At 37.4% G+C, this 12,563-nt stretch overlaps 1 protein-coding gene across 4 annotated transcripts; it reads right to left on the bottom strand.

The window, feature by feature from the left end:
- Positions 1 to 555: 555 nt before the first annotated feature.
- LOC126796084 (sucrose transport protein SUC4) lies at positions 556 to 7,710 on the bottom strand. Of its 4 annotated transcripts, none has more exons than XM_050522846.1 (6): positions 7,105 to 7,710; positions 3,217 to 3,953; positions 2,810 to 2,873; positions 2,694 to 2,737; positions 1,495 to 1,654; positions 556 to 1,324 (listed from the first exon to the last, which is right to left on the bottom strand). In XM_050522846.1, the coding sequence occupies exons 1-5, from the start codon at positions 7,613 to 7,615 to the stop codon at positions 1,496 to 1,498; spliced, it is 1,515 nt and encodes a 504-aa protein (XP_050378803.1). In that variant the 5' UTR covers positions 7,616 to 7,710; the 3' UTR covers positions 556 to 1,324; position 1,495. The 4 variants fall into 4 exon arrangements, with proteins under 4 accessions (XP_050378803.1, XP_050378804.1, XP_050378805.1 ...); XM_050522847.1 differs by having other exon boundaries at positions 556 to 1,226; XM_050522848.1 differs by having other exon boundaries at positions 556 to 1,110.
- Positions 7,711 to 12,563: the final 4,853 nt, after the last annotated feature.

Genomic DNA, 12,563 nt, shown 5'->3' with positions numbered 1-12,563 from the left:
TTGCATTGACAAGACCTTGTTGGAATTTGACATCAACAACAGGATTGATTATATTCCTCCTACAATTACGAAGAACAAATTCTCACAAATTCCTCCCATCCCTCTCGTCAAGCTTTTCCTTACCTTTCGAGAAAAAGGCTGATGCTTAATCTGTTGGAACAATTTACTTTGGCCGAAATGCCATAATCTCTCCGCTGGAAAAGCCTCGCTTGTTCCATCTGTGTACTTGGTATTCATACCCAGTGAGCCAATAATCCTACTTACATGCTAGCCTGGAAAGGGAATGTTCCTCCTTTCTCCCGTCATCTGTGATTGGAGCATTCATATATAGACGGACGGTACGGTATCGAAAAGACAGATTTTTGTTCCCTTTCTATAAAACTTCTCGGTGCTCTGAGAAAACAGTGCATGGGAACATCAAAAGATGGATACTAATAAGAGCATAAAACGCAAGAACTTATTCCAAGAGTCCGGATACAGACAAGAAAGGAAGATTAAAATGACTTAACAGTATGGTAATCTACAATAGAAAAACAAAGAGAAAATGGTAGAGAATACATAGAAAGGTATCAGATAAAATGACCCAAGCTTTCAAAACAGCAAATCAGAGAATAAAAGAGATGTCTCCATCAAGGTTTCAATCAGTACATTTCACATATTCACTGTTGGCCACTAAGCACATTCACCATACATAACTAAAAATTCATGCACAAAACGCATGAGATTCCAATACCTCATAATTTAACCACCAACTCAAAATCAACTTTACCCCAAAGAAAATGATATTTTCAGGAGGACAAATTCCCGAAAAGCAGAAACATATTATGGTTGGTACTTGGTAGGGAACTGCTCTTCAAGTAATTTCCGAATCCTACAGCTGAGGCTTCACCTACTTTTCCGTAGCAATTTGCCACAATCCAGCAGATGGGACTGATTTTCATTTCAGAAATTCTCCACTAATTGTTGATAACTTGTCTAACCAAGAACTTAGTGATGGCTATTACATCAATCCATTTGCGTACGCATATCCATACACTTGTGTAGCCAGCGTTCCATCGCTTTTTTGGACCAACTTGTACCATCACACTTCTAAAAACCTCCATCACACTTCTGAAAATGGCAGCACCACCCATTGTGAAATTGGGGCACGATGCCTAATTGAGATTATGATTCCAACAAAAGGATTCCATAAGAGTGCACTAGCATGACAGTCCTCATTCAAAATACTGTAGAATTGAGAAGTATGATTTGCTGAATGGAAGCACTCCACACAGATATTCAGCTCTATGTCAATTCCTGCCAGGCCTTTCAATTATTGGAGTACCTAAAATGAAAAAAAAAATCCGGACTAATGGAACTTCTAGTAAAAATAAATTGACTGTATTGATGATTATCTAGGACGTAAGAGAAGATATTTACAAATTCTCACTAACTATGGAGGTTTTGTATCTTCTGTGTGACAAAGTTGTGTAAAAAGTAGATACAACAAAATACCTCATGTGAAAGTTCTAGGCTTCTGCGGAATAGAACGTGGAATAGCCAAGATGGCCACCAGCCCACTTGCTAAGGCTGCAGCTGCTGCAACCGCAAAGGCTGGAGAGTTTCCACCACCAAATAGCTGATCCCATGGTCCACTTCCCAGGGATACCAGGACCTGTTCCCAAAAACCAAAATAATATTCATAACCAAAATCGGTCTATATAAAAAGGATATAATATTGTAAGTGAGTAGCCTCATATAACCAGAAAACTTGTCATTCTCCAAGAACTAAGAAGTACATGGGAGTTCAATCAGGTATATTTCCCCACATGGATAGATGATTACAGGTCATTTTTCGCATAGCAGTAAATAAATTTTACTTTGACAATCAACTTGAGGAGTTGAGGTCAGTTCTAAATAAACTCAAACCATCACATCTTTGAAACTGATATTTCATGGCAAACCACAATAGTGAACGTGAAGATGCAAAGGTTTTTTTCCCCCTCTAATTCTCTTTAAAAAAAGGTGCAGAGCTTGAAAGTGATATTTGTGCACATTGTCAAAATTAAAAGTGGAGTATCATTCTGTGTTATGAGGCTTGAGATTAAATATTCATTGTTTAACAAAAAGAAGAAGAAAACAGGGTGGTAAAACTGGTACGAGCTCAAACATATATACACGAGCAACAACTTTATGAACAAGTTTTGCTAACAATTTAAAACAGTTGCTACACCGAAACAGGTTCAAGAGCATGGATCATATATGACTATGAGACTAAACCTTTCAAATAAATTTTTATCAGTCCTATCATTAGCTATGTATCTTTCTGAAATATATAAGTCATTTATGGATAACATAGCGTATTGTAAGATGAGGTATTATCAAATATAGGATGCATAATATTAATTGTATCTTGAAAACGTGACTGGATGCGCTGGGCAGTTAAAGAAGCTGCAAGGGGAAAGGAATACAAAGAAAAGGACCTAGCTCTGTATATAGATTACGAATGCACTGAAACTTCCCCAAAAAAAGAAAAAGAAGCATTAATACAACTCTAAATTTTGAAGACGTTTATAATCCTCTACTGTAACTATATTTAGTTCCAGATATCTTTCCTACAACTCTAAACTGATATTTTGTGCACATATTCAACAACAATTATATCTTTTCTGAACAACAGACAGAAGTTCATTGCACGAGGAAATTAGCCATACCTGTGGTACCACGATTGCCAGATTCAGTACACCCATTGATAAGCCTGCAACAACGAAGCACAAGCATAAGAATACATACAACGAAGTCACGATTCAACATTTTGAACCAAAATTACCTTGGCCAAGTCCCAAAGACTCTATACGAGAAGAAATCAAGGCGTATGGAACACTGTACGTGATCTGCAAAAGTTAAAAAAATAGGTTATTTTTACAGGTAATGCCCCAATTTGATACCCAAGGCATATTATTAATGACAGAAAAAAGAAGATTATGTCTTCTTCGCAAGTATTTCTCAATAGTTTTGATGTAAAATGATAGATGATTTTTCACACTCTGTTTGCCCTAGAACTATTAATTTGAGGCATTTCATATTCCATAAGTTATTCTATACTAGCATAGAAAATGGATAATCTCCTCGACATGATTCTCTTTTTTTCTTTCTTATTTCTCTCCATATTATTAACCTTTTACGCATCATTTCCTGAAACAAATATTTCCAAATAAATGAGAAAACAGAACTTACTGCCAATGGAATTCCAAGAATCGCAAATACAACCAGTGAAGCTATCACAATCCCAGTTGGAGGTGAATCATGGCCAATACTCTTGTTCACAAATGTAATAACAAGCATTGCAAGAAAGGAAAGTGCCATGATAAAGCTTGAAATCCCCCAAACAAAACCAGACCCCCATTTTCTGCAAAGCTTCTCCATTAGCAAAGAAGTTGCACCAAGCATAATTGAGTTCAACATCAAACCAAGAGCTCCCATTCTAACCCCATCACTGTAGTTTCTCCCTTCATTTGGCTCGCCGCCATAAATTTCTCGACCCATCCAATCAGTATCAAACAGAAGAAATGGAAACCACCCAATCCAGTTTAGACCAGTAACAAGAAGGATTAACCATATAGATGCTGAAAAATATCTAAAAGTCCCAAACAGCTCCCAGAGGAAAGCTTCTTCAGCTTGGCTGGAATGCCCTGGCCCTTCCTCAGCAAAAGGGGTATTTCTCTCGCTCGAACCCAGAGGTACTTCATGAGCCGCTGATATGCTTAAATATGTTGTAAGTGCAATGAATGCTATATCAATAATGAATGCAGACTTGAGATTTGCACAGTTAACATCGCACGCGGATGTAAGTGTAAACGGGAAAACCTTGTACCAGTAACTGAATGCTCCAGTTGCATACCCAAGAATATTGCCAACAGCCATAAACAAAGAGAAATATGCATTTGCAACTCGAGTTCTTCGATGGTCCTTTCCTAACAAGAGAGAAATCATGAAAACAGTAAGTTCTATTGGTTATTTACTTATTTATTCTTAATGTTTGTTCTTTAAGTGCATTTGGGTGTTGGGTTGATAGATAAAATGCAAGTTTGTTGGTTACTGACTTGATAATGTTTTGAGTTCTCACACTGTGATATTCAAGGGACCAAGCATCTATATATTTCTCTCCATTAATCGATCTTCTCTAATCAATGAAGTGTTCTACATTAAGGGAGAATAAGTAACTTGTTGCAAACATTAACTATCAACTCCTATCTATACAGACTTTTGAAGTTTGGACCCACAACAACTTAGTAAAACACACAATGTATCTTTGTACACAGTCTCTGTGCAAAAGTTGGCCTGGAGATCTGTTCATCTAGGACTTATGCCTATGTTTAGTACAATAGTAAACCCAATCATAAATCCTAAGAAAAAACAGGCATATTAAGTATTTAATTAGATTATCAAGTCTCATCGCGATGCTGGGGACACAATAGGGAAATTTCAGGTAGCAATAATACTATAATAGGAAGACTTGCAAAGTTCAAAACTGTGATGCCTATTAACAATACCATCAACAAATTTAGTTAAAATGACTTGGGGATGATGGATTGTGTTGGTGTTGCCTGTGGCTCTGTTTTATCTTCTTGAACTTAATTTCACATCAAACATGCTGCCTTTATTAATCATGCTCTTTATAAACTCATAATAGCTCAGGGATCATGAGAAGAAAAGGCATTTCTGTTGTTATGGAAGCAAATTTTGCTATACATTTGCATATCTTCAGCAACAAGAAGCCTCAGTTATGTGTTAGGTAACTCTCAGAAAAAAAAATGAAAAAGTTATGTGCTAGATAACCCAAAACTCTTGTCAAGCAATAAGTCATTAGTTACGAAAGTATAGAAATAAATTATTGACGGTAAAGGAATAAATTACTATGACCACACTAGCAAACACCTATTATTGGTTAACAAGCCGTAGCGGTGTAGCATATAGAAGTCAAAATGCACAAACAACGCCAGCTAATCCAAATCAAAGCCAAAAAGAAACTTAACCTATCACAATTAAGCCTTTAGTTGATAAAACTAGCAAGACATTATCATAAGTGCAAATAAAAGCGGAGGCAGTCTGATGTTAGATAGTATCCCTTTACACCATTTAAACCCAATGCACAAAGCCAGCCCCCCCCCCCCCCCCCCCCCAAACAAATAATTCCACTCCACAACTACTATCATGGTAAAGTGACTACCAAATTGGTGACTGTACCATAAGCTGCCGGAAGACAAAGGTGGAACTATTGCGTAGTACAAGAATGGCACTTTCCTACTCAAACGGTAGTTTGTAATTTTCAGCTTATAAAAAGTGTCATTCTGTTATCTAGTTAAAAGGAGTGCACAATTTTTGCATCTGATATTTGGTCAATTATAAGTGATTCATTTACACATATACGTGTGTAACATTCACTCGACAATTACGTGGATGTTCCAAGAACTTCAACAAAACACCTTTAGACTACCTACAGTTTTGTTTCGACTCGGCTACCACAAAAAAAAAATCAACTCCAATCTAAAATCCCATCAGGAGGTTGTTTAAGTACAATAAGATTTTACTATCTGACTTGCATAGTATATGCTGAATATTTAAATATCAAGCTAGAGAGAGGTAACTTGTAACCAATGAGGATATTAACTTACATTTCCGTTTATGTGGAGAGTATGAAACCACTTTCTATCACCCTTGAATAACCATACCCCTGGAGAAAGAGACCTATGAGTGCAGATGGTTTTCTAATGATGTCTAGGATATTCTTCATATAATTTGTCTAAAGCAAGTAACTTCCCCTCCCTTTTTCACCTCAATAACTTGTGCAAATAAGATGGACTACCTTTGTTCTAATAAAAACTTGTTAAAATCTGGTTTGAGATAACTCTTGAAATTAGCAGACACCAATGAGTCATGTCATAAGGTGCATCGGCAAGACAGTCTAAATAGTTAATTACAACATCTTTGTCAGCATCATACATAATTTAGCTTAGGGGGCAAGGTCGACTACTCAGCAATAAGAATGTGTTTCTGGCAAAGTTATATGCTCACGATATGGATGCTAAGTCAGAATTTTGAAATATAATAAACTTGCAAACAAGAACAGCTGCCGAATGCTTTCTATAAGCAGTTCAATCTATTACCCAGGGGCGGACCTAAGTACATGAGAGAGTGGACTCAAGTCCACCCAGATTTGTGGTGGCAAAAAAAAAAACTAGCCATTGGACTTCAAAACAATAAAATATACTCCTACTTAACGTACTGCTAATCTGCTAAACCTTTGTTGTTTTAATTCTTTTCCACTATTTCTATTAATTTCTAGTTTTCTCCTTCTTAAATCATATAAAAAACTTAAGAACTCCCCTATATTGAATCTGAAATTGCAAAGAAAATTTTGTTGGGTTTTCTAACTTGTCCTTGATGTTTAAATATCCTTCAACTTTTATATTTAAGGACTCATTCCCGTTTATTTGAAGTTCATATACTTAATATGGTTGTAAAACTGTAATTGAAAAAAAAAAATTTGGCCTTCGGCCAAAATTCAAGTCCACCCTCCATTCGGATCCTAGGCCCGCCACTGCTATTAGCCATTACAAGACTTGACCAGCTGTATTATCTACTCACTGGCATCATCCTGCCGTGATGTCACTCGAGCAACTAATTCCTACCTTTGGCATGTTGATTCGTGTACGCTTCAATAATCAGAATCCAGAGCTGAACATGTACTTAACTACTTGTCAATATTTGAGATAAGTTTAATGCTAATGTAGATGTCAACAAAACAAAAAAACCGTACCTATATGATAACTAATTAATATTAATAGTATAAAATATAGCACACCCTAACAAATATATTATAGAACAGTTACAAAAATTCATTGAGAAACAATCAAATTACATCTTCATTGCCTAAATACAAAAATACATAACGAAAATATCTCAACTAAAGAACAAAACTTAGCACTACAACAAAATATCTTCAAAACCGTTACAAAAAGTCATCCAAAAACAATCAAATAATACCAAAATTTGTATTATCAGTACCTAAATTTAGAAAATAATTCCCTTAAATAATATATCTGAAGTTCAAAGTGTTCATACCAGTGAGATCAGCAAGTAGAGCTCTACAAGGCCCCTGGGTCATATTATTGGCCACGTCCAGAATCCAAAACCCGAACACAAAAACTCCGATAGCTCTAGGCCTCAAGCCGCCGCGGTCTCCGAGCAGCCACCCGATATCGGCGGAGTGGCCGATGATCAAAACCGAGACGGCAATAGACGCCGCCCCGGCGACGATGAACGGCCGCCGCCGGCCGAATCGACTCGCGCACCGATCACTCATGTGTCCAACCGTGGGCTGGACTATCAGACCGGACAACGGCCCACAGAGCCAGATGACGCTGGCCCAAGCGTGAGGGATTCCGAGCTCTTGAACATAGGGAGTCAGCAGAGAGAGCTGTAGAGCCCAGCCGAATTGAATTCCGCAGGCAACGGAGGCCACTCGGAGCAGTTGCCGGAGCGACGGCCTCGCCGGCCGAACCGCCGCCGCCGCAGGTCTGGTGGTCCGACCTCGGTGGTGGTGGCGCTCCGGGTCCGCTTCTGGCGTAGGCATCTCCGGCGAGGCCAATTTCTCTCTCTAGAAACTCGAACCTTCTGGAAGAGTTTCTCTCTCTAGAATTGGAATAATTGTTCTCTGGGAAATGAAGAAGAAGAGAGGGAGGAAAGGTGGCGGTTTCGTTAGGCCGCGGGGTTCGACAGGCCAGGTATGAAGTCATAGTGAGGTGAGGTGAGGTGAGGTGTGAAGTGGAAGAAATAATAATAATGTGTTATGTGTGAGTGGATATACGGAAATACCCCTGTGGTTTGGGGTTAATTACGGGGGAAAAGAGAAAAGGCGGGAAGGGTAGTTACCTTAATGATTGGACACGTGTGGCAAATCATGATTGGAATTTGGAAGTAGGGGTAAACGTCGGTTTGGAATATTTTTGGGGAGTTTTGTCCTTAATTGCCAGAAAATATTTGATTGCACCGAAAGGCTAAATGTGTAATAAACTAATTGTTTGGTGAGAGCTAAACGACGCCGTAATATACACTGTTGAATTGTTTGATGGTTGTCACCAGTGGCACCTGTCACCGGCTGGGAATAAAAACTCCGGCCGTCCAAAAGTCTGCATCAACTCCGTATGAATTTTCTGTTATTTACACCAATCTTATGGTGTAATTTATTGACATGTCCCAAGGGTTTAAGTCACAAATCGTTAATTCAAGATATATTTAGAATATTCCGATAGCCTAGCGATATAGTTATCAGTCATCGTTATGAGGTATTCATTTAAAAATTATATTCAAATTCCTATATATATTCAACATCTAAAGAGATTATGTCAAAATGTTCTTGCAACCAATTAAAGAGAATCTACCAAAAATTCAACCCCTTGAAGCCAATTTGTTTGATGTTATTTTACATATAAATGATTATTATAACTATATTCATTAATTTATTTAAATTATGAAACTCTCTGGAAATGAGAAATCTGAAATGCACTTCTAATACCAAGCCAGATTATTTTTTTCCTGCATGAATGCCTACAAATGGAAGATGTTAAATCTAATTACAATTGGATTGCATGTGTTTCACACTATTTTTTATCAGGTGGGCAAGATGTATGTTTCAGCAAAGAAAATAGGAAAAGTACACGAAGAGCATCTAACGCTAAATCATAACTAGCCATCAACACACATGATGAGTGTGAATATAACTTCCCACCTTTTACAATAGTAGCTTGAAAGTTATCTGCAAAATAGGAGATTATAATCTATTTTCATTTATGTTTTAAATTTGTTATTTATATTTTTATCCCATAATCATTAAACAAAATTTTTAATTAATATATACTGTGAGGGTGTTAACCTATTTTCACAAGCATTTCGGTTGATAGAGCCAATTTACTTTATTAATAGTATAGATACAAGGTTTTGTTTTTGACAAACATAATATAAAGTTTATGTGAGGTGTGACAAAGTGGATAAATTATTGTAGAAATTCCGGGACATAATTTTGCGTTGCTTGAGTTGTCGTTTGTGGGATGCTTAGAATAAGTTGTATTATAGACAGAGAGAGGGCAAGAAGTCACAATCCTGGCTGGCCTCCTATGACTAGGAAAGCAACAAAATGAATCTATGACAATAATCTTAGATACCCTTCAATGATCTATCAAAATATCATGAATGCAGGACTTTGGACTATTTGCTTCATGTGAATCACGATGAAAGCCTCTTCAACCTTCACATCAGTGTTTTTTTGTTGTTGTGAAAGATAGGAAATTTTATAAAGAACAACTTAGTCAAAAAGTCACTGGTCAATAGGGAGAGCCCCGTTCTAACCTAGGCAACACGGAATCGGGTACGGATACGTGGAAGCGAAACGTTTGGAAACGCGGAAGCGTGTTTTTCAAAAAATTTAGGAAGCGGGTATGTTTTGTAAACATCGAAATAAAATATATATAAATTATACAAAAAATAAATATAATAACAAATTTTTAGTTTAAGTAACTCAAAATCTCAAATAACTTAAATAACTTGGTGTTCAACATTCGAAATAATACAAATATAATGAGAGATCTAGGTATTAACAAGAGAGAAGGAGGGTCGGCGACTTGGCGGGAGGTCAAAAATATGTCGAAAATAAGTCATTTGACTCGACGAAACTAGGTCTAGCCTTTCATTTAAAAAATAAAAAAACATTAAAAAACATTTATTTTTTGGAAACTCGCGTTTCCACCGCGTTTCCGGGTGTTTCCGAGCGTTTCCGGACGTTTCCGGAGTGGTTCCGCTTCAGAAGCGGGAAACGTGGGTGTAGGCACGTTTCTGTGCTTCCTAGGTACTAACGATAAGAAACATTAGACTGGAAAACCAACTCCTCAAATTTATGAGCTAAAGTATTGACATCACGAGAAATATGAGAAAACATAGAAGAATGTAAAGAAATTAATGAAGACCTGATGTCCCTAATAACTGCACCAAGAGCTGAATCATCCTCCTCCTCACTTTGAATTACCTTCACCACCATCAAACAATCCGACTCAAAAGACAAAGGAGTCTAAATTCGACCCCTAACTACACTGCCGCACTACCAACCATAGCCTCTACCATCTCTGCCTCCATGACATGGCTAACCGGAAAACACACACCACCCACCATAGAGGACTCTGCATCCCGAATCACAACCCCAACTCCTCCTCGTTGACTAATCCGGTCAAAGGCTCTATCTAAGTTAGCTTTGAGCTAGCCCAACGGTGGAGGCACCCACGGTCGGACCACATGGCCTTGGACCCGAGCAAGAGGCTGACATCTCTTCTAAACCTCCATAAAGTTACGAATATGGTAAAAGAGCTTAGAACAAGAAAGTTGTTTCTCATTCCTCTCTTTCCAACCCCCACCAAATCACAATAAGAAGAAGACCAAAACTCTCTTTATTAAGCATCACAAAACACGTTGCTATCCAGTCAATCATACACATTGGGTGCACTAGAACTGTAAACATACACCTCAACTCGGGAAAGCTTTTCAACAGTTCCTTGATAAACCAACAATCCCTATAAATATGCTCCACCGTCTCATTCTCCTCATTACAGAACATACAACCCTGATCAATATACACCCTTATAGAATGTAAAGCTGCAACAATAGGCAATATAGAGGAACATACCCTCCACACATGCACTTTTACTTTCCATGGGATCTTAGCAAACCACACCTTCTTCCATAACCATGAATCAGCAGTCTGAACAGAACCAGATCCAGTATCATTGCTAAAATATAGGCTGACTTCATAGAAAACCTTCCTCTCTTATCATAATGCCAAACTAATTTGTCATATTGTAGATACATAAAATTTAATGAAGTAAATTATATTCGTTAAATGATTAAATCGATACAGGGCCCGACAAAATTTCACACGTGGCCCAGAAGTCAACAAAGTCGGTGCGAACCCGAATAAAATTTGTGTCAACACATAAACGGATAATCATAACCGAAGCTACGTGATTCCGACTTAAATCGGAAAATTGAATGTCATTAACGATTCTAAATGGTAATCGGACATTTGATTAAATTAATAAATTTCTTAACGGATATAATTAAGTCAATTATTTTTTGTTTAATTTAGTTATGAGAATAACTAATTTTAAATTAATCGAAAAATACATATTGATTTAATTATACAATTAAGGAATTTATTATTTTAGTGTCATTAAAATATTCTACAACATAGAAACTTTGACACTATAAATACCTCCTTCAACATAAAGAAGGGAGAGGATTTTTTGAGACTTGAGAAGAAGAGAGAAAATCACTTGAGCAAGATCACTCTCGACAAATCCCGAAGATCATCAAATCCACGAAGATCTCGACAAATCCCGAAGATCGTCAAATCCACGAAGAATCATCAAGCGGTCAAATCGTTCATTCTTCATCAAATCTAAATCCAAATCAAACTCAAATTCTCAAGATCAAGTGCACGTCACCCTTGAGCCAAGTCATATACGGAGATAGAATCAAAGGAGTTGACAAAGATTGTAACCTCGCGCTTGATATTCAATAAATCACATTTTTTTTGTACACGTGTCTGAATTCTTCTTTGTTTTCAGATTATCGTTATACACATATATAGGCTGAGAACTCAGCTTAATAGAAAGAAAAACTGCCACATCAGGATAATCAAACACTGCATCCAATTTAGATCGATCTCATTCCCTGTTCGAAAGGTTAAAATCACTAACTTTTGCATCCAAGACATAAGTAAAATACCTCACAGGTCTAAAGTCTTGTGGCCGGGGGAACCAAAGATCAGAAAAAGCTTTGATAGAGTGGCCATCTCCTACATGCCATCTGGTTCCGTTTACTAATAAATCTCGAGTCTCAAAAATACATATCTAACAAGCAGAAGGGTTAGATGCAACTGGAGCAATCCAAAAATCACAAACTGGAAAGTACCTGGCTTTGAGTAGCCTAGCAACCAAAGAATTCAATTGCTTTACAACCCGCCATCCCTACTTGACAAATAACGCCAAATTGTGAGCATAAAGAACACGAAACCCCATACCTCCATCCTCCTTAGGTCTAAATAACTTGTCCCAAGACATCCAATGACTCTTCCTCTAATTTTGTTTGCTGCTCCACCAGAACTTCGCACACATCTGGTTCAAAGTATGCCAAAATGTTTTAGGAAGAAGAAAGCAACTCATAGAATATGCAGGTAAAGCATGTGCCACAACCCTGATAAGTAAGTCTCGCCCGACACCACTTAACAGTTTACCTTGCCAACCCTCCAACTTAGTAGACAATTGCTCTTTGATGTATGAAAAAGTTTATGTTTTGTTCCGACCCACAATAGTCGGAACACCCAAATACTTCTCACCATCTCATGTTTCCCCACAATACCAATTCCGAGAATAGAAACTAATCGATCTTGAACCTCCACATAAATATTTTTACTGAAAACAATATCACTTTTTTCAAAAAATTAACTTTCTGACTTGAAGCAGCCTCATATTCCTGCA

The sequence above is a fragment of the Argentina anserina genome, chromosome 5 (genome assembly GCF_933775445.1).
Source record: "Argentina anserina chromosome 5, drPotAnse1.1, whole genome shotgun sequence".
Classification (NCBI taxonomy): domain Eukaryota; kingdom Viridiplantae; phylum Streptophyta; class Magnoliopsida; order Rosales; family Rosaceae; genus Argentina; species Argentina anserina.
The sequence above is the reverse complement of the archived record's forward strand: the minus strand, read 5'-3'. Positions and strand labels throughout refer to the sequence as shown.